Source organism: Rhinopithecus roxellana, chromosome 19, assembly GCF_007565055.1.
Source record: "Rhinopithecus roxellana isolate Shanxi Qingling chromosome 19, ASM756505v1, whole genome shotgun sequence".
NCBI lineage: Eukaryota > Metazoa > Chordata > Mammalia > Primates > Cercopithecidae > Rhinopithecus > Rhinopithecus roxellana.
The window spans coordinates 1,636,005-1,662,272 of NC_044567.1; the positions used below are offsets into that span (position 1 = coordinate 1,636,005).

Sequence of the window (26,268 nt, forward strand, 5' to 3'; positions counted from 1 at the left end):
GCTGCCTGTCCATCAGAGAGTCACTCATCTCACCATCATATGTCCACAACCTGCCCCACCAGAGCAGAAACATCTTGAAACCTCTCACCAGCCTCAGCAAAGAATCAAGGTGCCCAGCTGTTACTTACCTGGAGTCTGCTTGGCCGTACGCACAGGAGTGTAGTGGTTTTTGGAGGACGATCTGACCGGCGTGTTCTCTTTGGGAGAGGTATCGATAGCCGAGATAGTTTCTCTTTCACAGTGTGCTATGGGGATTGGTCCCTGTTGTCTTAAGATGTCAGCCAGAGCCCTAAACAAGGAGGAGATCACATAATGAGATTCACTGAGCAGGTATGCACACCCATGAGGGGAGTTGGCTTACTTTCATATGCCCTTTGATTTACAGAGATGCAGGAGAGAGAGAGAGATAGCATTCAGCTCTCAATAGTCAGCTACATCTGGTGTTGGTCTCAGGAGGGGGACACAGGGTAAAGGTTACCATGCTTGGAGGTACAGACTGAAAGGCTGGGGCTATGGTTTCTTTCCTTAATTCATTTCACATTAGTAAACTCTGAGCCCTCTCAAAATACTGGCTCCCTAGATATCCACCTATGCCAGGCAGGTATCTATAGCAGTTGGCCAGTGGAATGCCACTATGGTGAAGGGCTGAAACCATCAGCCTCAAATTCAGCAGCAGGTCACTAATATCAGGGGACCACTTCATCATCCAAAACCACACACTGAGTATCATGTACTAGATACTGGAGACCCAAATAAGTACAACACACAGCTCCTGTTATCAAGGAAGGGTATGACTGAGCTGCAAGGGCAGGACATAGAGATGAAAAGATAAAAATCAAAACATGTGAATGGTGCAGACAGTCAAGACAACTGGAGTTTAGAGGTGGGAGCAATCACAAACACAAGGAAAAAATACACAGGAAGAAAGAGAGACAGGCAGAGACTCTGCCATAGCAGGAGAGACCCGTTCCCCTACAAGAGGTCCAGCTACTCAAGAGAAAGCAGCTTTTGTTAACTCAGCGCCCAGCTTCAACAACCAGACATGCAGTGACTGAGGACTCAGCATGCATCAGTCACTGAAGAGAGAGAGATCAATGGGACCCAATTCCTGCCATCTAGGGGCTCATAATTTAGGGGGAATTGCTCCCCTACTTGCTTTCAAACAGGACGCCCTCTGTGGGTATGACATGTGAGATACCCACTGGCAGTAGAGAATAGATGAGTATGGACAGCCATAAGAGACTATACCTGGATACTGTCACTTCAGAGCCAGGTCTCCAGTCCTCAATGCACTCCATTTTGCACATGCCAGGCAAAGACTCTTCCATTTTCCTAAGGGGTGTCTCTGAGGGGTGGGGCCCTGCCCAACCCAAGGCTTCCCTCTTACCAGGAGTCCAGCTCCAACACTCTGGCCCCATGAAAAGTGACAACTGCAGCAGTTTAGAAATGCATCTGAGTAAACTGTGTGGGGGAAGAATAGTTTCTTCACAAAATGGTCCTGGGACAACTAGATCGCCACATGAAAAAGAAGGAAGTTGGATCCTTACCTCACACCATATAAAAAACTAACTCAAAATGGATTACATACCTAGATATTAGTCCCAAAACTATAAATCACACTGAGAGACCCTTTCATACACACTAGGATAGCTATAACCGAAAAGCCACATCATACCAAGTGTTGGCAAGGAGGTAGAGAAATTTAATCCTTCATACACTGTTAGTGGGAATGGAAAACCCTGCAATCCCTTTGGTAAACAGTTTAGCACTTCCTCAAAACTGTGATGTTCCTTAAACGCAGAATTAACATATGGCCCAGAAAATCTACTCCTAGGTATTCCCAAGAACAATGAAAAACATATGTTGTATTAAACTTGCGTACAAAAGTTCAAAGCAGCAGTATTAATAATAGCCAAAGGGTAGATGCAACCCAAAAGTCCATCAACTGCTGAACAGAAAAACAAAATGTGGTATATTCACACAATGGAATATTATTCAGTCATTTGAAAAAGGCATACTGATACATGCTATCACACAGATGGACCTTGAAAACATCATGCTAAGTGAAAGAAGCACATTGTAAAAGATCATGTTTCTATAAAATACCCAGTTAGGTAAATCCATAAAGACAGAAAGCAGAACTGTGGTTACCAGGGGCTGTCTATAGGTCATGTGAGAAAATAAGAAAGCAGCTTGTGCTATGAGATGTATCTTCTCCTGGGAGAGGGCTCCTGATGCCCAGTGGGCTGCACTGAGCTGGTCAGCATAGCCAAGAGAGAGGGATGTACAGCAAAAGGTGTTTCTCAAACAAGGGCTGCCTGACAGGCTACCTAAGGATGGGAACCCTGCCACATGTTGTAAAGTGCATGGCAGCTAAGGAAATGCTCCCATTCCCACACCCATGTGTGACCATTCTCCAGGATCCTTCCTTTCCAGTACCCTCTGGCAACTAGGAAGGCAGCACTCATTCCCAGACCACGTGGCCTTAAGAGTGAGTCCCTCTGCCTATGCTCCCTCCCTCCATTGATGACCCCCCTCCTTGCTCCGGTTCCTCTCCATCTTCCATCCCCTTCTCTCTAGGGTGCTCAATAAATATTATTCTAATTCTGAAATGCGTGATCCTGGTCTCACCTAATTAATTTGAATACGCCGGAGGAAATGGGTTAAGGCCTGAGCTACTTTCTAACCGTAGGAAAGAAAATTGGTCACTGAGGAACAGCACGGCAGATTTTGTAAAAGAGTGGGTAGCAGCTTCCAGCATCTGAGAGAAGACAGTAGGGAGAGTCAGACAGTAGCAAAGAGAGAGGGAGAGAAAGGGAGAGAAAGGGAGGGACAGGGGACAGAGGTCCAGAGAGAAAGAGAGGAGAGAAAACAGGTGGAGAGAGGAGAGAAATGGGAGATGGAGCCAAAGAGACAGAAGGAGAGTGAGAGGGGGTCTGAAACCCCAAGCAAGAGAGAGCAGGCGAGGTTCAGAGAAGAGAGTTAGTGAAAGTGACAGGCATCAGGAGACAGAGAGAGGATGGGAGGCAGAGTCCGAGGGACAGGCAAGCCGGCAGGAAGAGCAAGAGGGGAGAGTAAGCCACAGAGAACCAAAGTGAAATCCAGAGATAAAATGCAATTCAGAAGAGTCAGGGAAAGGGGGTTAGAGAGAGATATTTGGAGGGAAAGAGTCAGACAGAGAGAGACACACAGACGGCCAAGTGAGGGACTCAAGACAGGACAGGCTGTCAGCAGGGCCCTGTCACCCCCCATGTGGACAACAGATGTGTCTGATTTAGGAATCTGAAGAGTCACCCTAGTGGTCCTGCTCTTTCCAACCCTCCCCCACCCACAGCAAGCCCCTTTGGCTGCAGTATCTGATATATGGAACAAAAGAATTCTTTTGCCTGAATTATCTGGATTATTGCCTAGGTTTGATGCTCCCTTCTGTCTGTGTATTTCTTGGCTTTCTCGGGTGTGTGGCAAGCAGGGCAGAGTAAATTAATCAGGCAGCAAATCTGATCAGGGAAAACAGTCACTGTGATAAGGCCAGGAAACTTAAGCTTCCTTCAGTACTTGGTATTGTATATTAATCACCTGAATAGCAAAAGTATCATCTTACATTTGGATAGCACTTAATAATTGCTCAATGCATTCACCTGCCTTGTCTCATAATCCTATCCCTGTGACCTTTGCAGCTATTGTTACCATAATTTTTAACAAGGAACTGAGGTTCAGGCTAATTCCAGCACTAAAACATTGGAACAGGGATTTAACTTCAAGGCTTCTGACTTGAGCCCGGACATCCTTCTGTTCACTGGGACTGTCTCTTACATACATTTCACTTCCTACAAATCATCAGCTTTAATGAGTCCTCCTGGTCCCTCCAGCTGGGTCGGCTAATTTAGCAAATGCCAGTTAATATTTGGGCATGGAGAAACAATTAGTAAATGAGTGATTCGGTTCAATACCAATTATGTATTTGCTTAAAACCTTGGTTACTGTTGTCAGTAGTCCCGAGGAAATGAAAGTGTGTCTGAATTTCCCTCAGTGCTTAGTTATCTCAACACCTGCAGGGACCAGGCCCAGTCAACATTTTAACGTGTTGCCACCTGCATTCAGGATATGAACTAGTTCTTAAAATGGCAAGTGATTTCCCTTAACAACAGAAAAATAAACAAAACCTTGTTCATAACTTTGCCTCATAGTCTTGTCTGCTTGAGATATTAGAGACTAGCATTCATTCAGTGATTACAATGTCCCAGACACTGGCTCTTACATGCATTGGATCATATATTTCTCAGAATGCTCTTACAAGGGATGTGCAATCGGTAGCCCTATTTTGTTGATCAGAAAACTAAAACTTTTAGAGGTTATATATGTTACCCAAGGTCACACAGCTAGTAAGTGCTGAATTCAGATTCCAAACACAGGCAGGTTAAATTACAGGGGCTGACTATAGACCATCAGATTATTCATTCATCTAGCCACCCATCTCTTCATCCATCTCTCCCTCCCTCCATTCATCCTTCCCTCTCACTTTCCATCCCATATCACATCCATCCATCCACCTCCATCTACCCAAAATTATATCCATCCCCCCAATGCATCCCCTCATCCATCCATCCAACACTCTATCCATCAATCCATAAAACACTTCACCCATCATTGAAGATCATCCCTCCATCCAACACCCCATCCATCCATCCACCCACCCACTTAATCACATTTGTTTTCTTCACCTACTACGTCCCTGTAATGGTCCCTGAACACAAGATTTTAGAGAGTGTTTAATCGTTGGGGCAAAGATCGACTCAGACCTGAGAACTCAGCTGTGGCTCAACTGCTCAGTGCTATTCACCTTAGTGTGCCATTCACACCAACAGCTCTACAACCTTTTACACTATTTTAGCAGCCATCTGTTTTGCCAAACGAAATCCTGACTGGAACACCAACATACTTCACCAGACGCCTGCTCTGCATAAGGCCAGTGGGAAGTGGGGGCCCTGTTCCTCCAAGCTCTTCCCAGTAAATCTGGTAGGAAGTACTCAGTTGTCCCTGGACTTCATGGAGTTTTCAAATTTTAAAACAAGTACCATGAAAGAGCACCAAAATGAAAACTTGGGTTTTTTTTTCTTTTGTCCCAATCTTCATTCGCTGAACAGATGGTCAAACGTAGGTCCTCCCAAATTAAGTGGGGGGACCTAGAGCCCCTTAGTTCACCTGGTAATTATTTTAAATCTCAATCAATATGCCCTCCATGAGGACCCCGTGAATACTGTTGCTCAATGAAGTGGTGCAATGGAAATAAACCTTCGGCCTCGGCAGAGGCCACGTCTCTGGATTTCTGAGCTGTCTAAATGCTGTGGAAAGGAGAAAACAGGCTCGGCTATTATTCAGTAAGTTATTCTGCGCCAAATGCAAGGCAAACTGGATAGTTTAGAGCCCTAATCATGCCCTTTCTCTTTCCGGCGGAGGTAGGAAGAAATCGGTGCTGTTGGATAAGTATGATAAAAGGCCAAATAGATGAACCATTCCGTGAACAAGCTATTCTGGTTAATGTTCTTATTGCTAAGGACTAATGAGAACGCTCTTGTTTTTGAAGAACTTTCTAAAAGCATTCCTGCCTAATTAAGTATACTGAATATAATTAATTTTTTTTTAAGAATTCAAGGTTCTTCACAAGAGGGCCATCAGTCTAATCTTTAGTTCTCTTCACAGATGAAAACCTAAGTTAACATGTAGACAGTCTAGAAAATGAAACTGTTCATATAAAAACCACAAGACAGATCGTGGAAATCGCTTCTGTTTTTGTTTTCTTTAGGTAGGTCTCTGACAGTTAATTCTTTTTTATTTCTCTTGAAAGTAGAATGTAGATACTTTATTCCAGTTAAATAAAGGATACTGGTTATTTGAGTCCCAGATACTGAGCTTTTCCTCTTTCTTCCCTTCCTGCCTTCCTTCCTTTTTCTTTCTTTCCTTTTCTTTTTTTTTTGAAAGAGGGTCTCACGCACTCACCCAGGCTGGAGTGCAGTGGTGAGATCATGGCTCCCTGTAGCCTCAACTTCCTGGGCTCAAGCGATCCTTCCACCTCACCCTCCCCAGTAGCTGATACTACAGGCAAGCACCATCACATCCGGCTAATTTTCAAATTTCTGTAGAGACAGGGTTTCACCATGTTGCCCAAGCTGGTCTCAGACTCCTAAGCTCAGGCAATCTGCCTCCCTCAGCCCCCCAAAGTGCTGGAATTACAGGCGTGAGCCACCACATCCGCCCCTGAGCTTTTACTTGATAATGACCTCTCAGGAACTGCTGGTGTCCTCTTTAACCGCATCTCACACTTACCTACCGGACAGTCACAGTGTTTCCATTGTCTAAAATATGTACCCAGGACAATTGAAATGAACGTATTTTTAATAAACATGGACCAAGGAGAATGGCTTAATTTAGTTTTCCCTATTCCCGGTTCTCTCAGAGTCCACTTGAAAAACACAGCTGCTGGCTTTGTGTGTGCACAAGACTGCTCTCCTCATACAGAGAGGCTCAGAATGGCTGTGGAGATCTCATTTGTTGTGTTAACAATGTCTGTGCATCTGCATTGAGCGGTTCTGCAGGTCTGAGTTGTCCCCAGCACAATTGAAATTCATCATGGCCAATAAACATCATAGGACTCAGTGAGGGAAGGCATGGCCTGCCTGTTTTTCAGGCAAGCCGAGCGAGTTGCTCCATCCCAGTGGGTGCCTGTCCTGGCTCTGTCGCTAGACCAGCCGGGAGCCAGGCAGAGAGTAGATGTGCATCCGCTGGGGGCCCCATTCAATCCTAACAGCATCATGATCACATACTCCATTCCTTACATGAATCATATGAAAATTTCCCCAGGCCTGAGAAACGCGGTAGCGTCAACACCAAACCCAGACTTTTCAGAAATACTTGGATTGTTTGAGAATTCATTGAAAACGTGGATGTGTCAGGTGCACCTATTATTACTGGAAGCTGAGAAAACAAAAAATGCTACCAAGACTTGGTAGCAGGGCCACATGGTCAACCAGGGGACAGATGAGTTCATAACTATCTGTGCACAAGGTGCAAATGGGCTGCTGCCGCTGCCATTACAATTCTGGTGATTGCTGGCGTTGTTTTGTTTTGTTTTTTGAGATAGGGTCTCCCTCTGTTACCCAGACTGGAGTGCAGCAGCATGATCTCAGCTCACTGCAACCTCCGCCTTCTTGGTTCAAGTGAGTCTCCTGCCTCAGCTTCCCGAGTAGCTGGGATTAAAGGCCCCCGACACCATACCCAGCTACATTGTGTATTTTTAGTAGAGATGGGGTTTCACCATGTTGGCCAGGCTGGTCTCGAACTCCTGACTTCAGGCAATCCACCCACCTCGGCCTCCCACAGTGCTGAGACTACAGGTGTTAGCCACCGTGCCCGACCAGTGTTGTTTTCTTTATGTGCAATGGGCTCAGACCTAAACCGAGAGGTGAGGCAACATGCAGGCAGCACAGCCTAATGGCCACACACGGGGATTCTTGAGCCAGAAAGCCTAAGTTGGAATGCTGGCCACTTGGTGGTTGTCAGCAAACTACTTAAGTGTCCTGCGGCTCTGTGCCCTTGTTGAAAAAATAAGGCCAAAATAATGAGGCAAAAAATAATGTCTGCCTCTTAGGGTTATCATAAAGATTAAATGATGTAATAGTTGTAAAGCACTTATGAAGCTTACAAGGAGCCTGGCACTACATAAATATTTGACTAATTAATAAATCCAAATGTCTACAACCTCCTAATATCTACATCGGATCAGCCTATAGGACCACAATAAAGCATAAGCAGAAGAGGGGAGTCTCAGAGGACTGGTGCAGTTATGCCAAACTGGCAACACTCTTGGTGTGGCGGGGCAGCCACACGGCACAGCTGTGACCATGGGTCATCCTGGAAGGGACCACCCACGCCCCATATTTCCCACTCAGGCCTAAAGATGGAAATCCATATGGCCACACACCAGTTTCTGCTGAACCCTGAACTTGGACTTCGAGAGCCAAATGCAAAGACAGTCTGTTCCTTCCCGCCAGGTCCCCATGGATTTGCTTCCACTAGCCTGCAAAGAAGTATCCAGATAAAGCTCCATTGCAAACGAAGGTATTCACAGTGTGAGCAAAAGAAATGAGGAGTCTAATGGGGCACAGAAGGGCAAACAGATCAAACTGGCCAGGGCAACCCTTTCTGTAAAAGATTCAGTTATTCATTCTTTCTTCTTCCCTCTCTTTTCCTTTCTTCCTTTTCTTTCCTTCTTTCCTCCCTCCCTCTCCCTATTTTTCTCTTCTTTCTTTAAAATAATTAGAAACATTGTCATTTCCCTCCTCAAGGATCTTCACACTAATGCAAATACCAGAAGGGCAGGGTACACAAAAAAGACCATTTTAATTCCTACTGACTTTAACTCACGTATTCAGCCAGTCATTCAGCTATATTTCTTAAGCACCTACTCTGTGCCAGGCACTACTCTAGGCACTAGAATCCAGGTGTAAACAAAACAGGCAACACTCTTGTCCTGTTGACATAGTGGTGTGGGAGATGGATCCCTGCCACAAAGCAAAGCTGCTGTGTAGGGCTGCAGACCAAGGAACTTCCCAGAAGAAACCAGATCTTTAAGTTGCATCTGAATTACCAAGATCCACATGCTGCTCTTAGAAATCTCATTTGGGGTTTCACCATAGAATTATAACCCCATTTCTGGGTGGAGAGCCTCTGCCCCAGTGTGAAGTTGAACCCATGTCCCATGAGGACAGACTCTTAACTAGGAGTGCTTATTTGTTCGGGAGAAAGGAAGACTGAATGTGGGCCTTGACTGCTATCTTCAAACACATGTTTTGCCATCCTGCAAAAGAAATGATACACTCCTTCTCAGTTACTCTAGGAAGTGGATCCCAGTCAAAGAAGTAATTTTGGCTCCCCATGAGAATCAACTAGAATTGCATCCTAATAACAGACCAACTGCCTCCAGAGGTAGGGGCAGCCCTGTTCTAGATGCACAGCCACTTGCTGTGCATGAGAGGAGGGGGAAGGGGGGAGGTGGTGCCAAGAGGGAGAGTCACTAAAATGCCTCATAAGTCCTCTTCCACCATGAGAACCCATGAGTTGAAGATGTTAAAACAGCATCCTCACGAGGCCATTTGCAGATGACATTCTTATCTGAGTGGCATATGCAAGGAAAATGCATCTCCTCCCACATCTCAGAGCTGTTGAACCTGTAAGTACAGATGCGGACTGTGTTAGCATGTATCTTTCAGGTGTGCTGAGGGCAGAATGGGCCAGAGAAGAACACACTTCCACAACATTATAGCCCACATCCCACAGCAGAGGGGCCAAGGGACTCACTCAAGGTCATCGAGACAAAGTGACAGAGTTGGGTCATCCTGTCTTGTAGCTCAGCTCCCAGGCAATGCTCTAAGGCAGGGAAAGATGGATGACAACCTCCAAAGGTGAAAGAAGGATTTGCCAGATGTCCCTCGAGAGTCACATAACCACACTAAGAGAGGGAGGTCAAAGTTCTTTTCTATAAGGGGCATGGCTGCTGGCTAAGAGCCTCCTACCACTTCCTGCAGTAGGTGTGATGCTGTCTCCTCAATCCAAACAGCGGTGCTGGGAACAGTGATTCACGAGCAGACTACTTAGGCCACTGAGAGAGCACCAGAGAGAGAGCCAAGGCAGGGCTCGAAGTCTGGGCAAGTTTTCCAAAGTCTGCCTCCAGATCTATAACCTCTCAGGCCCAGCTGGTCATGACTGTGGCAAGAAGCAGAAAAGTGAGCACAAGGATGTAGCATAGTTTATAACATAAATTCTCAAAGCCGAAAGAGAGAGAGAGTTGGATTCTAAAAACTCAGGGAAATAGAAAAAGAAAATAAAGAAGAAGTGGGAAAATTAGCAAGAACCCCCAGAGGGAATTGAAAAGGGGGTCTGAAGCAGCTTCCAGTCAGGCATCACCAATTCAGTAGAAATAAGGGCAGGCTAATTCCAATCAATGAAACAGACATGAAAATTCTAAAACACTTTAAAGGAAATGCATTTTTACTGCTTCCCAGGCCAATGCAGGATTTCAAACTCAACTAAAAAAAATAAAGTAAAATTGATCTTCGAAGAGCTACTTCATTGAATAGATAAGAATGATTTGTAATTAACATGCCAACTGTCTACTAAGAGCCTGCCTGTAAACAATCTAACCTTCTCCATGGTATATGTCCCCTGCGAAATCTCTGCAGTCTTGTTTGAGCTATTAATCTGTTCATCACAGATTTTTATCAGACAGAGAAGGAAAAGAAAAAAAACCACAAAACTTTGCCCAGGTCCAATTTGGATAAATTTTGCATTAGTGGCGTCTAAATCGATGTGGCTTAATGAAGTTATGGCAGGACAAGTTCAAGAGGGCGAGTCGGAGGGAGAGGGGAGAAGGAACACAGCTCGACAGAAGTGTACAGGAATCAAAACAAGGACAGATGGAGAAGACGCGGCAGTGGACAGAACACCGAAAGTAACATGAAGAAACATTTTAATGATGTGACTTAAAAGCAAGGGAGAGATGTAAGAGATCCTTGACTCAAAAGCCCAATATTCTTCTTTGCGAACGCTTGAGTGTGGGTAAGAAGCTGGCTGTTGATTATCTGAGCATTGAAACGCATTGATATTTCCCAGTGCATAAATAGTCTCCCAAGACTATGGGATACCATTCCTGGGAAACTTCAGGCAAATTTCTCAAGATGCAGCAAAAAATCAGAAACGGCTAACTACGAGTCCAACAGGGAAGTTGGAATCCAGATTCTCCCCCAAGTTCTGGAGCAGCCTCAGCTTTTGAGCCGGCCACATGCCCTGTCACTGCAGAGAGATAGGTTAAGAGGAGTCTCACCTTCAGTCAAAGCCGTCCAACAGCAGTGACTGAGGTCAGAATTCCCTAGTGATTCTATCTGAACTTGATCCTAGGACTAAGGGAGGAAAACTCCCCTGACGACTCCCTTCTTTGCTACTATGATGTTTGGCTACCAACCTGCCTGACTCCTAGCGGAGATGCATATTCTCAGGACCTCAGAAAGGAGGGCATAGATGGGCTCTGGAAGGGACTCTCAGATGTCACTTCAAATTAACAGTCACCCCCTCCCTCCGCCAAGCCTTTCAAAATTCCAACTCCTCCCACTGAAACAGCAAGGGCGAAGGAAGACAGAAGTGGCTGTTTGGGTGGAAAACACGCTTCCCAGAAGAGGACATTTGGCTAAGGGAACAACGAATATGTCCAGAGGACAGATGTCCTGAGTAATGAGACTTTAATGCCGAAGCTAATGGGAACAGTACACGAGACCAAATGCCAAAAAAGCAAGGAATAATGAGAGTGTTTGCGAAGACTGCAGAAAGCAGCGACTCTTCTCCCAAACACTGGGGAACGGGGCCAAGGTTCTAGCCACCCAGAGTCTCACTGGGGTTCCTGCGTCCATGGGTCTAGAGAGACGGACATTGGTTTTAGGCAAGAAGGATCCAAGGGTTCTCTTGCTCCTCTAACAAGGAGTAGACATGAGCCAAGCAGGGACAGGAAGGATGAAAACAGGGAGCAGGAATGCTGGGTTTCTGGGGAAGACTAGTGAGATAATTTTCACACACCCTCAAGCAGAGGTGTGTTTCCTGCTCAGGTGCCCCTGGCTGGAGCCGCACACCAGGGAATGTGCGTTCAGCTGCTGCTCACCACCCTGTGACAACCGGATCCTGAGGCGTGTGGCAGGTTGGGAGCTAGAGAGTAAAACACAGGCTATTAGAGTGCCCCAGGATTCCTTCCTTTCCACGTGCCCTTCAGGACAGGGAACTTGAGAGCATCAGAAACAGAGAATCACAGGGAAGGCATGAGTCATAGGAAGCACAGCCACAAGGGTAGAAATATGGAAGGAATAAAACCAGAATGGGGAAGCAGAAGCAAGTTGACCAAAATGCTGTGTCTTGTATGCACAATGTTAGATGTTAGAAATGGGGCAGGGTGGAAGAGTTGTGATAAATGGAGCTGTTTGTGAGCTCTACATCTCAGTAATTAAAATTGGAAATAGCCCTAGGTCCATACTGTCTCCCAAATCACCTTTTTCCTCCACTGCCCCTTACCCAAGCTCCCGTCACTGCTCCCAGGAGCTAGGACTCGTGCAGAATTGCCGGGAGGTTCCTTCAATACTGTCAAGTTGTTTTTTTTTCCTCAATGAAAATCAGGGTGGTTTTGTTTTATATTTTCTTTGCATTGCCTTTGCTATCCTCAGCCAGTATCATCTAGTCCTGAAAGAGAGCTCTGAGCATCTTGCCGCCTGGATGCAATCTGAGTGAGGGCCACCATTCTGGTTCTGCAGAGCCCTCGTAGGCAGGTCATTTATCCTCCTAGTCCTTCACTATGATAACCAGTCCCAGGGCATGGGAAGGTGGGCCTTTGTTTTCTTAAGTAATCTGAGTATCACTGACTCCATTACATTCAGGAAGGTGAGAGCCAGCTGCTCCACTGGAGTTCAGAGAGAGAAGGGCATCAGCAATGTACTAGCTGTGTGACCTTGGGCAAGTTACTAAGCTTCTCTGAGTCAGTTTCCTCATCTATAACATGGGCCCCTACACTCAGAGGGGATGATGGGAGGATGCAGTGAGACAATGCAGGTCAGGTGCTGAGCTGGATGCTGGTACACAGTGAGCCCTCGAGACCAAGCACTCTTCTGAGTATCTCTCTACCATCCTCTCCACTTCCTTGAGTCTTCATCTCACTGAGACCTCCAGTTCTAACTCTGGCTTGTGGGCTTGCATGAGTGACGGAGTTGTGTAAGCTCCTGGGACACAGAGCTTCCACTGTCCTGACACGTGAGCAGAGTTAAGAGGGACTCCCAAGCTCACAGCAAGACTGACTCCTCCCAGAATGCCAGAGAATTACCTTTAGAGGGTTATCAGGACCAGAGGCTCTGCCCCAGCCAATGCATGGGGGCAGTACAAGTGTACAGCACTTTACCAACCCCCACATCCTGACTGAGATGAATGAATGCCATTCTACCCAGGTAGTACAGCCACGGCTACCCCACCTGCAAATGCCGAGTCTGGTATTTGTCACCTGCCTTTACACTTGGCCTGCCCCACCCTCGCTCCATTTCGGTGATCAATCCATCCACTGAACGCACATTTGGGGGTGGAGGGAGTGGTGATAAATGCACATTAGGAATTGATCAGCAGTGCTCACTGGCAGCCTTATCTTCCTGGGCTTGCAAATATTTCTACGTCATCTATGGCAGTCTGGCCCAGCCGGTGACCCCGTCTGAATGCAGAAGTACAGAGGCGATAGCCCTGGGATAGAAAGAAGGGCAGGCACAGTGAACACTCTGGCTCTGACCTGGTGGCTCACTGCATGCATCCCATAAAACTGGGTCCTTTTACCCTCCGTATCAAACTAGCAAGCTAAATTAAGCTAATTGTCTACTATCTCCTGCAGAAATGTGGGACATGCACTTTTTTCACCCTTTTTGGGCAGTTTTATGTGAAATACTTGCTGCAGATTCAACTCCTTTTTCTCCCTTTCTCTTAAGACCCCCACCACCTGCCTGGCACATGGATAAAGCATAAAACTGATTTTCTTAAGGCCAATAATTATCGTTCCTCACAAGGAGTGGCCTCTTCAAAACAATCATCATGGATTGCCAGGCACTCCTGTGCAGAGCTGCCATTCACTCCTCTCTAAAATGCCTCTTCTGGGCTCCTGCCTTCAGAGACAGCTGACACGGCTCCTAGGAGAGCAAGTCTCATTACTGGAGGCACTCTTGATTTCTGATCACCTATTTCATTCATCAGACTCAGCCCCACGACTTGCCACTGCTTACAAGAATCAAATCAACCCTAGAAAATAAAAATATGTTACCCTCAGAGAAGGTCATGACATGCCATGGGCCCTCAATGTGCTTTCAAGAGAGGGACCGTGAGAACATTTTCTACAGAAAAATCAGCATGCGGCCTCCCCAGGTGACTGCTTGGAAGGGTGACACATTAGGGTATGTATACGCAGGTTCTTTCAAAGAAAATATCAAGCACATTACAGGCAAAGCCTCCAGACTGCACGCCACAGAGGTTATTTTCACATAATGATTAAGCCCAGATTTCCAGCTTCATTAGCCTGCAGTATCTGGGCCCAGAGCTGAGAAAGAACAAAACTGGCGCCTATGCACGAGCTTCCGTGGCTTGCAGAGCTATATTCTATGTAGGAGGCCGACCCGGAAGATAACCCTGAAATCACACACACACATACACACGCACACACATGTACACACACACACACACACACACACAGCCACTGGATGGAGGGAGGTCTCTGGCCTCTCACAGAGGTAAACTGCATTGATCCGGCAGGTCTCAGCATTTCCACTCATCTCTGGGAGAGAGACAGAAAGCATACATACTGTGAATTTTTAATGACAGATTTCTGCCCACAGTTTCATTCACTGACTTTTTGCCCTGGTCCACAACTCTTTGGCTTGTGCTGTATTTTCCTTCTTCAATGGTCCGCATTACTCAGAACCTTATAAAAGGATTACGCTTAGATTAGGTTATTGCCCTTTAGAAAGGAACGTGAAAAAAAGCTGCAAAAGGACTGGGGAAGATCGACGGAAATCATTTTAGTGGAGACATTCAGTGGAAACAGTGAACCAGGAGGGGTACAGAAACGTAGGAAAGAAAGAGAAACGAGAAAGCTGTAACTCACATCTCTAAGGATTCCAAAGTTATTTGGTGATGACTAAGGAACGTGCAAAGAGTAAAGCAGAATATATTTTCATTGAATGAGATGAATCTGAGCACTAGAACACAGGCGCCCTGGCTTCAACTCCAAGCTCACCCACCCACTAGCTGGGCTCCTTGGCACTGTGATCTAGCCTCTCTGAATTTCAGTTGCCTCACTTGTAAACTTAGGGAACTAGATTAAATGAACTGCTAGCAATGAAAATGTTATAATTCTGTAATAGATGACAAAATAATAGAAGGTACTACCCTGCTTTTTCAGAAGATTCTGGTTTTACTTCGAGAGATTTAAAAAAAATAGTTAGCAATGTATCCTGAACTGTTTTAAAATTAGGCTTGCTCAAGGCTTGAGTTCAAGGGACTGAGACCGTCTAAGGAGTCACTGGTAACCCTCACACCCAGCTCTCTTATTCCTCTACAATATCTGCAAAGAAAGACACTAGAGGCTGGGTGCGGTGGCTCACACCTGTAATCCCAGCACTTTGGGAGGCCGAGGTGGGCAGATCACGAGGTCAGGAGATCGAGACCATGCTGGCTAATAAGGTGAAACGCTGTCTCTACTAAAACTACAAAAAATTAGCTGGGTGTGGTGGCACACACCTGTAGTCCCAGCTACTCAGGAGGCTGAGGCGGGAGAATAGCTTGAATCAGGGAGGCGGAGATTGCAGTGAGCCACGATTGCGCCACTGCACTCCAGCTTCGGCCACCAAGCAAGATTCCGTCTCAAAAAAAAAAAAGAAAAAGAAAAAAGAAAAAAAGAAAAACACTAGAGACGTGAAGTCATAAATGTAACTCGGGAATAATGGGGTGGAATTTCCCCAAGGTAAAGAAAAAGAGGGGGAAAATTACAACAGAAACTAAACAATGAATTTAGTCTAGATCTTCATATATTCCACCAAAGCACAACCCCCTGCCATCACCACCAACCAATCTGAGACATCTCACACTCTTGTAAATTGAAACCATCATTTTGTGGTTCCACAGGTGATATATCATCAAGGGATATGAGCAAAACTGTAAGACAAAATTCACTATAATTTCAAAAATGGATGGTACAGGAGTTTGAATGAGGCGAGGGCAGCAGGGAAGGAGGGTGGTGATCTCCCATGGCCAGGAGCAGGGTGGCAGTTCCAGCACGTGGTAGGAATCCTCGCAGACCATAGAAATTGAGTTAGAAAGGAAGACCTAAATACAATCTGCCAGTCCCTGGAAAATCAGGCGATGGAACTGGAAGCATGAAGCTTCTTTTGCTGTGGTTCCCTTTTATTCCAGATCCGCAGGACTGTCCGTCTGGAGCCAGTGAATTAACCTCTTTCAATCTGCTCGCTTTCTCAACTGTCTTAACCACTGTTTCCTGCACAATTGATTTGAATCCACTGCACAGTCAATCCGATCTCTCAATAAAACCAGTTGAAAATAATGAATTAGACTTTTTTCTTTAGTTGTGTCTTGGCAGCCTACAACAGTGGGTAAACTTGGTATCTTAGCAGTCGATTCCCAGAAATGAGCGTGCTCCCCACCTTGGGTAGGGTAAGAGGGGAGAAAAGGACAGGTGTGAAGGCCTTCTGAGCTTGGGGAGGGGTAGGAAAGGACATGAAGACAGTAAGCAATGTGACCAAGGAGAACTGTACAGTCTAGGGAATTTGAAAAGTATTTGCATGGTTGCCCTGCTAAGCAAGAAGGACCCCTGCTAACCTCATCTATCTAAGGCAACATGTGTCTTATAAGCTTATACAGTGTAGTATGAAACACATCTTGCCCAGGGAAGGTGAGCAGGGCTCATTTGTTAAGTGAATGTCTGCACGTGTCTGCAAGAGCCAGGACAAACCAAGCCCGTGGCACACGAAGGCCAGGCAACGTCACTTGGTCCCTTCAGTGGGAATAATTGACCTCTCACCAGATTGCTTTCCTCCTTTTGCTATTTTTGCTTCTTTCTGCCTTCCCAGCATCCTTCCCCTAGCCCTTCCTCCATAAGACTTCTCCAATTCTTCCACAATTTTCCTCTTTCCCTACAAGCGTTTTTTTTTTTTTTAATTTTTATTTTTTGAGACTGAGTCTCACTCTGTCCCCCAGGCTGGAGTGCAATGGTGCAATCTTGGCTCACTGCAACCTCCGCCTCCCAGGTTCAAGCAATTCTCCTGCCTCAGCCTCCCCAGTTGCTGGGACTATAGGCACATGCCACCATGCCCGGCTAATTTTTTGTATTTTTAGTAGAGACAGGATTTCACCATGTCAGCCAGGATGGTCTCAATCTCCCGACCTCATGTGATCCGTCCACCTAGGCCTCCCAAAGTGCTGGGATTATAGGTGTGAGCCACCACACCTGACAAAGCATTGCTTTTTTTTTTTTTTTTTTTTTTTTTTAACTCAAATTAAAAAGAAATAAAGGCAAGGCTAAAACCTTCACTCCAAAGCAAGATGGTTTTTTGTTTCTTTCCTTCTATATTTGAAGTAGAAAAATAAGTTGATTCTCTATTTAGATCAATTCATTATAGTGAGCTCAGTGCTTCAAAAAACGCAGTGACTTGACAATTCGTTGCCCAGGAGCCTAGGAAGAGAACTCACTAAATCAGCCAGCCAAGGGGCCCTGCCACTGCAGTTATGTAGCCTGTGAGGAGAGAACAGAGCTCTTTGAGTTTCTAATTAATTTCTGGAGGGAGAAAGAGTAGAACAAAGTATTCCCTTGACTTCCCCTAGAAACAAGCAAGAGGACAAACCCAAGATGAAGGGGTCACCTCCTAATACTTTTACCGGTTAATATCTACCCAGATTTTTCTTCCCACACCCCTAGATATCCCCCCCCACCGCCACTCCACCCACATTCTTTGATCCCCTCTGCTCCTGTGCAGGCAGTGGGAGGACTTAGGGCAGCTCTGATTTCACCAACTGCGTCTGCAGCATCCTAATAGCTTCCTGACCCATCTGTTAATTAGCCATTAAAAAAAGCCACACAGTTCCTCCCTCAGAATGATTCTCATCTCCAAGACACTAATGAATCAACTCAGGGCAAGGAGGAAGGAACAGGTTTGGATGTGAGACAGCTAGCATGAAAAGGAATGTCAAAAAGGACCCAGGCTCCCAGACTGTTTCCTGGGCGCAGCCCGTGCCCTTGGCGGCCCTCCCAGAACAAAGGGCCCCTCAGGGGAGCTGTGCGGAAATCACTGGGGAAATAGGAAAATCTGTGGATGGCTGCAGCTTGAGCCTGAGCCCAGGCAGTTTGGAAGAAGGGGAAAAGCGAAGTGGAGATCCTGGTGGGAATTGGGCTTCCAGTTGGCAAAGGTAGGCGCGGCTGCTCTGGGGCTCTCTGACCACATCCAGCACCCAGCTCTGCCTCTCAATCCTGTGCCCATCTCTTCCTCCTCCACGGAGTTCAGCTAGCTGAGTTGGACTTGGTACTCATCTGTTAGAATCACTAGAGAGATGGTAGTTTCCCCCACAGACACTCATTTCTCACTCAGAAACACGACAGCAAGGTCTAATCACTTCTGGAAATAATGAAATCTGTTCTTCCCTGAAGGAGTAGAGAGATGAAAGGAACTCCTACCCTAAGGAATATGTGTGCATGGGCAGGTGGAGGGCTGTCCAGCCTGGGAGCACTGAGGCAGACGCAGATGGTCCATCCCTTCCCTTCACCCCTGCTCACACTCCCACAAATGTCCCTCTCCAACGAGGCTGTTCTCACTGAAACTCCCTCAGACTCAGCCCCTGCCTGCCCAGCTATCATCTTTAGGGGGAAGCACACACTGAAACCAGCTTGTCTTTCCTGTTCAGAAACATCTTTGCTGAACTATTTCAAAGAACATGTAACTGCATGCACATTCACTTCCTCTCTTGACCTCTCAAGAGTGTACATTCTTTCTCCTCCCCACTTGCCCTAAGGAAAACTCATATGGTGTGACTGTTTCTCTCTTTCTCCATCACTCCCTCCTATTCCCTACCCTGATTGCCCAACAAGACAGTCTGCACAAAAATACTCCCCGGAATGGCAAACGGCTGTCTCTCAGGTGTGAGCAAAGTAAGAGGAGTGGTGTAGTCGCACTCACCCCCAGGAGTCTCAGAGCAACTTGCACACTCACCGTGACGTGCTCCGGAAGCAAAAGGTTAAGTTGGGACACTGTTGTGCTTGAGTTACCCAGAGCTGAAAAATAAGTTTTCCTGACCTGCCCAAGGTCATTCATGGAGTGTCGTAGATGGATCGCCCATGCTCTCTCCCCCTGCCGCCCCACCACACACAGACAGGCATTGTCCCCTACCCAACAGGCGCGGATATGATGGTTTCCAAAGCACTGATCAGGCAAGACTGCAGCTGCTGGAAGAGAGGCTGTGAACTGAATAAAATCAGGAGGTGAACTTGAGGGGGAAACATCCCATATTTGCATAATGTTCTGAGGCCTGAAATTCATCTCTCTTCCCGTGGTTACTCCGCTTCCCCAACCCCAGAGAGAAGTTGCCCCAATGGTGTAATCACCTTCACCCTAGTTTGGCGCAAGGGGCGTCAGGGTGGTGGGGAGGGGAAGAAACACCAAGAGGGAATGTGATCTCTCCAGGGTCATGTGCCAACGCCAGCATCCAAAGATGCCTGCTGTCAGCATTGGAGGACACCGCCCTCTGTATCATCTCAGGCGATGATGAATAAACTCTGTATGAGGCGGAAGGGTCAGGGCAGCAGGCAGTTTTCCCTGAGTACAGGTAACAATGGTTCAGGGAAGAAGGTAACTTAAAGATGTGTAGGAATCAACCAGCAAGCGGCTGCGGTCAGAGCAGAAGGTTTATGAGAGGCCAAGGCCACAGGGGAAGGGGAAAAGGAGACAAAGCCTCCAAGTCTTGAGGCAGAGGTGTAACGACGATAACGACCAGCACATCTGCTTCAGGACAGCACCTGCCCACAGGCAATTCCTTCTCTTCTTTCTACACTGAGCCAAGAGAGAAAATTCTTTGCTGACAAGATGCAAAAGACACAGTGTCTTGCCTTTATTTTGCTCACCATCCCACTTGTCTTCTGCATTTGAGAGCCAAGACTGACCACAGGCTGTTTCTCACACAGGAGGATACTTACTGCACTATCTGAGACATGAGCTGCGGGTGGAAGACAGGGTGGAGGTACCTCAGGGCGACCGAGGTCTCCTTTTGGAATCACTCCAATTCCAGCACCCGAGTTTGAGGTACCTACCCTTTGTGGATTTGACTCAATAAAACCTGCCAGGGAGTATCATTTCTCTCAACACCCACAGTATCAAACAGGAAAAAAAAAAATCAGCTCTTTTAATATGCCTAGAAATTTCTATCTGCCTTTCTCTCTCTTCAGCAAGGCAGGAGTGATTAATGTACACAGGAGCGAGGAAGGAGGTTTTCAGGTGGTAAGGATAACAACCAGGACGCAGAGAAGAGCTCAAGGTGAATGGGTCAGTGTGGGGGCCTGCAGGGCTGACTGACAGTAGTCTAGGGGGTGGTCATGGTGACTAGGGCAGTGCTCACACCATGCACCAGAAATGGAGGCATCTTCTGGGGCAGGGTTTGTTCCCTGAGAGGACTCCCGCACCACGTCCAGACATCCATCAACATGAGAGGGCTGGAAGCCGAGCTAACTCTGCATCCTCTGGGTGTGTCATTCCTAGAGTTCTAAGGGGAGGCTGGGTTTCTGTCGTCCCCTTGGCTTTGACCTCCCCAAGGGCTCACTGGGGGGCAAGATGGTGCCTCAGGGCAGGATTCAGAGTGGAACCAGGGACTGCCATAGTTTGAGCTCTTGGCGTAAGTTTTGGTAGGAGGTAGCCCCCACTCCCTCTCGAATGTAAGCAGTGAAAGATGCCCCACTAGATTTAACACAGGCAAGAACTGCTAAGTCAAAGTTCTAACTACAGGGTTTCAAAGAACAAGTCCTCCAGTCTCAGCAGGAAAGATACACATCCCACTCCTCAGGATGCAATGAGGAGACACCATCTGTGCTTGGTCAACATGGAATGGAGAAATCTTTATCTCTACTTCCGGCAGGAGGCATCCTTTCTATAAAACCCCAATTCCTAATGTACGAGAACATCTCAGTTGACACTAAGCCACCTGGTACCGCTTTCAGTAAGGTTCCAACATTGGTCAGTTTCCTATATTGAAGATGACACTCCGATTTGACTCAAAAAACTAAATGCCATTAAGAACCTACACCAAAGTGCCCACATGCCAGGAAAGGAAAGCAGAACCCTGGATCCTCATCCAGGATTACAGAATTTGTAACATTCTTACACTTGGAACTGCACGCACTCTACCAATTTCTTACTCTGCCTTGTAAATCCCCCTACCACTAAAGCACGCATTCCCGGTTCTGAAGAAATGGAGGAGGGGTCACAAGAAGACTCTGATTTATTGCATGCAAAAAAAGCGATGGTGGAAATGACTTAAGAGGGCCAGGGGAGGTGTGGCGAAGCCAAGAGTGAAGGGGACAGGGGAAGCAAGTTGAGAGGGTGAGGCCGCGGGGACACCGGCGCGCGCGGCACGCGACGCTCTCACCTGTGGATGTTCATCTCCCGCGGAGGGCGGTGGGCCTTGTCGTAGGAGACCTTGGCGAAGACGCCGGCCACGATGACGAAGGCGATCACCCCGCAGGTGATGTAGACGGTGAAGTTGGTCTTGTCCTTCTCCGGGTCGTACTTGTTCTCGGGCCCCGGCGACACCACCTTGGTGCTGGGCGTCTGTACCCATACCGGGCTCTGGTAGTTGGTGCACTGGCGCTGGTCCAGCTTCTCGTGGCGCTTCTTGCAGCAGAAGCGGTAGTAGCAGGTGCCGCAGCAGTACAGGTAGCCGCTCTCGCTGTTGTTACACTCGAACTCCTTGTCGTACTGGCCGCTCACGTCGTAGTAGCCCCAGCATGTCTCGTAGGTGACGGTCGCGCTGGCCGCTGCTGCCGCCGCCACAGCCGCCGCGGGTTGCCCCCGCCGGCTTCCCGCCTCCGAGACTCCGGACGCCCGGGCGGTACCGTTCAGCTCGCGGCCGCCCCGTGCCAGGGCGCCCCCGGCCCTCCGGCCCCCGACGGCAGCGCCGCCTGCGCTCAGGGTCCGGTTGGCGGCGCGGCCGCGGGCTCCGTGGGCGCTGGGCAGCAGGTCCAGGGACTCCAGCGAGAGCAGCAGCAGCAGCAGCAGGAGGCGCCGCAGCGCCATGGTGAGGCCGGGCGGGAGGGCGCGGGGAGGCTTCCGCGGCAGGCCGCTCCCCCGGTGGGCCGGGCTCGGAGGACCCGCCGCGCGGGCCGGGCTGGAGGCGCGGAGCGGTCAGCGGCGCCGGGGCGATGGCGCCATCGAGGCGCGGGCGGCAGTGGCGGCGGCGGCGGCGGCGCGCGGTGCGCACGGACCGGCCCGGCGCGGGCTGCTCGGGCTCTTAGGCTGCGCGCCGGCTCCGCGCTCCCCCTGCGGGCTCGGCGCACCTCCCGGGCAGCCCCATCCCCCGCTGGCGGTGACGGCGGCCCAGCGCGCGGCTCGGCTCAGGCAGGACCCGAAGCGCGGCTCCGGGCGGCGGCGGCGGCGGCGGCGGCGGCGGCGGCGTGGTCCCGTCCGGGCGGGTCCTGCGGGACAAGACGGGGAGCCGGTCACGGGGTGGGGCGACTGGCGCTCCGGGAGCAGGAGGAGAACCGCGGGTAGGCGGGCAGGGAGGGTGCGCGCAGCCCTCGAGGAGAGAGGCTTGGGGCCGAGAGGGGCTTAGAGCCCGCTCCCAAGACGGGGTCCCGCGGCCCTGCGCGCCTGGAACCGAGGGCGCACGGGCCGCCCCTCCAGGCTCAGCTCGGCCGCCCGGGTTCCCCAGCCGCCTGGCCCCGCAGCGCGCTCCCGCCGCAGGCTGGCTCCCCGGGACGGAGCCGGCTGAGGTTGGGGTCCGGCGGCTAGCCGGGGGAGCGCGCGGCGGCTGGACCTCACTCACTCACCATGCCCGGCTGCGACTGCAGAGGCGGCGGCGGCGGCGGCGCCGGGGAGAGGCGGGAGCGCAGCGGCCGGAGCGAGAGAGCGAGCGAGCGAGCAGAAAGCCGCCGGCTCGCCGCCTGCACTAGTGCCGGAACGTGTGCGAGAGGGAGCGAGGGAGACACACGCACTCACACACCCGCACACACGGGAGCGCCGCGAGGGGAGGGGGGAGAGGGGAGGGGAGGGCAGCCGCTCTCCGCCGCCCACGTTTGCACGCCGGGGCTCTCAGGGTGCGGGGCGAAGGGACTCCTTTTTGCTTCTCCGCGATCTCAGCAGTTGAAGCTCCGTGTCACGAAAGGTCCGGAGGGCAGTTAATGAACACGGCGAACCGGGTGGGCGAAGTGGGGGCCGGGAGCAGGGCTGAACGTCCGCTCTGCAGCCGGCCCGCGGCAGGGACAGACCTCCTTTGCCATTGCCCCCTCCAGCCCCCGAGACCAGTCCTCACCCTATCGGAGCCTGGGGCAGCGCACTGCCAGAGCGGGAGTTGGGGTTTCTGCAAGCCTTTGCCTCTCCCTAGTGGTGATACTCGCAGCCAGGAGAAGAGGTCAAACCCATTGCTACAGGTTCCCAAACTGAGTCCATGGGTCAAGTGGCTTGCCTGAGGCTGGCTGTTGCTCGACCCGTGAGCTGAGCCTACACTCTCTTCCCGTTGGTCACTCTTTCTCCAACCCCGTCCCCACTGCGCAGAAAGTCGCTGGACAGCCCCAGCACTGGATGGCAACTCTTTGCTAGACTTCCTCCCCCTCCGCCCCCGCGGAGCCTCGAGGCCATTAGAAAGCTGTCTGAACCTCTGAGACTCAGCTTTGTAACCCCTGTGTTGAAATCTCTGTGCTTCAGCTACTATGGGAGGTGAGGAGGATGGAGGTGCCAGGCGGGGGTGCTTTCCGGGGTAGTTGCGTGTCTGGGTCTGTGGAAAGGAGGCCTGAGTAACTTTCACAGCTATGAGGCCACCCCAAAAGAGAATCATAGTACCATCCTTGGTATGTGTCCTTGGAGGAGGTAGGGGGAACTGGGAACAAAAAGCGATGGCCAAGGCCGAGACTCTGCCTGCGTGACCATCGTGCTTTGGTTGAAGGCAAGGGAACTGAAGGCTGGGAACAGGCTGTCAGAGCGAGGGCGATAGAGAATTTTCCCTGAGACTTTCTGTTCAGTCCCACTCACGTGTGACCCAAACAAGGGATCCCTATGCAGGAACAGAAGAGTTCCTCTTTTGGGAAACGTGGAATGGATATATTGGAGCTGGAACTCAGACTCCGAGACATGAGAGGGAGATCCTGATATTGACTAGGGGCTGGAGGGGCGGGGGGGTACGGGCGGTGCACAGACTATCCCTACAGCTCCCCACTTGCTCCTGTCTCCATTCCCTCCCTCTTCCTCTGCACTTCCTCCCGTTCCCTTAACTTCTCAGCTGCCACCTTCTTCTTAAAGATTCTGTACAACAAACATTTGTTTAGTGCCTACTCTCTGCCAGCAGAATGAATAAGAGAGTCCCTTTCCTCAAGGAGGGGGACCTTGTAGACCATTAGGGAGACAGATAAACAAATGATTTCCACATGGCAAGGTTATGTCTCATAATAAAGGCGGGCAGAGTGCTCTGAGAGCAGAAGACAGGCACCCAGCCTAGCCCTGCAAGGGGACAGATGGGGGTCAAAGGTAGCTTTCACAATGAGATAGAGCAGAATCTTGAAGAATGGATTACGAGTTAATACAGCAAACAAGAGGGGAAGGAGGCCCCCAGCAGAGGGAACATCCTTAGCAGGACCAGAAAGACAGGAAGTGGTAAGGGTGTGTGAGCAGGGGTGCAAGCAGTTTAGCATGAACCCTGAAGGAGTCTTCCAAATAAGGCTAGGAGGAGGGCATTGAATCCCTCCCTTGCAAAGAACTTGAATTTATTCTACAATTGCTGGGGAATTATTGGTAGGTTTTAATCAGGAGAAGACACTGTCAGTTTTACATGTTTGCTGAATCTCTGAGTCAAATGGAGTAGGGAACACTGGACTGGACGCAGGAAAAGCAATTTGGAAGCTGTCCTGATAATACAGGTAAAAAATGATGAAGGGATGCAGTAGATTACTGGAAGTTGATGCCCACAGTGGAGATAAGCATGGCTGAAAAAGTAGGTTCAGGATAGAGTTAGCAATATTCCTGTTGTGGTTCCTTTGAGAGATCTAAGTGGAGCTGTCCAGCACAAGAATTGCAAGCTCAGAAGAGAAGACAGGCATATACATTTGGGAATCATAAGAACATATTTGAAGACAACAGGCTTATATATTTACCTTTGTACTCTGTGCAATTTCTAAGCTATTCCCTTCTTTTTCTCTTCCATGAGCCTTTGCCTTCCCTTTATTATTCCAGAATTTGCTTTTCCATGTCTGAGAGCCCCTTAATGATGGATAGGAGAAATGTATCCTCCTCACATCAGACTCTAATAAGATTTGATCAGTGGCATTGAGTAAGAGAAACTGATTTGGTTTCTCAGACCACCACCACCTATAAATGTATCGTGAACCCCAGTGCTCATAAGTGATGGCATCAACACTCATAGAAATAATAGCATCTCAGGGTTGTGTAAGATCTTAGGGGTTATATATCCCAACTCTTGCTGCAGTACACTATATTCCTTATTCACATTTCCAGCCCTCCTGATTTGCCCTTTGTAGTAGAAAAGGTTGCTTGGCTGCCACCATACATTTCTCTTTTCTCCTAGTTTCAGTGCCTGAATTGTTGACAATATCAAAGTGCTCTTTCTTTGTGGATTTGACTCAATAAAAAGTACCAGAGAAGAATCATCTCTTCCAACACCTCCACCAACTTCAGACAGTCCTGAGGTTCAGGGGAGAGTGAACCAGTCCCTGGCTCTGGAAGGCAAATCCCAATTGGGTTGAGCTAGGCATAATAAATCTCTTTCCCCTTGACAGGGATTAAGAAGGGACATGTGATCTGGTTCTAGCCAATACTAAGCGAGAGAAGTTTGTTGGAGGTTTCTGGGGAAATTTCCTTGCTCTTAAAAATGGTGATAATTCCTGTTCTTATTTTATTTCATTTTATTTTATTTTATTTTTGGTGTTGTTTCTCTGGATGTTATTACCTTGGGGTTGGGGCATCAGCTGAGAGTTGAAGTTGATATTCCTTTTTTTTTTTTTGAGATAAGATCTTAACTCTGTTGCTCAGGCTGGAATGCAGTGGCGTGATCTCCGCTCACTGCAACCTTCACCTCCCAGGTTCAAGCGATTCTCTTGACTCAGCCTCCCTAGTAGCTGGAATTACAAACACCTGCCACCGCGCCTCGCTAGGTTTTGTGTTTTTAGTAGAGATGGGGTTTCACCATATTGGCTAGGCTGGTCTTGAACTCCTGATCTCAGGTGATCTACCCGCCTTGGCCTCCCAAAGTGCGGGATTATACAGGCTTGAGCCACTGCATCCGGCCTCAATTTTATAGTTATTAACACTGCTCACCAAATATCTCTGCCTCCCAGGCATATAGTAGAATTGCAATTCCTAGCCCACTTGTGAGTGGGAGGGGAAAGTGACTAGTATCAGTCAATGAGTTGTGAGCAGAAATGATGTGTGTTATTTTTGAAACAGA

General features: G+C 48.7%; 1 protein-coding gene across 3 annotated transcripts in view; it reads right to left on the minus strand.

Moving 5' to 3' along the window:
* The window catches only part of SHISA6 (shisa family member 6), a 329,458-nt gene extending 307,350 nt beyond the window's left edge, over window positions 1-22,108 (minus strand). For 2 of the 3 annotated variants that reach the window (XM_030923739.1, XM_010376133.2), the window contains exons 1-2: window positions 21,247-22,108; window positions 129-289 (exon numbers count right to left, since the gene is read on the minus strand). In XM_030923739.1, the coding sequence (XP_030779599.1) occupies window positions 129-289; window positions 21,247-21,893 (808 nt within the window). In that variant the 5' untranslated portion in view covers window positions 21,894-22,108. The remainder of the gene's footprint in view (window positions 1-128; window positions 290-21,246) is intronic. The other variant, XM_030923740.1, reaches the window with a different exon arrangement.
* Between the last annotated feature and the right edge of the window lie 4,160 nt (window positions 22,109-26,268).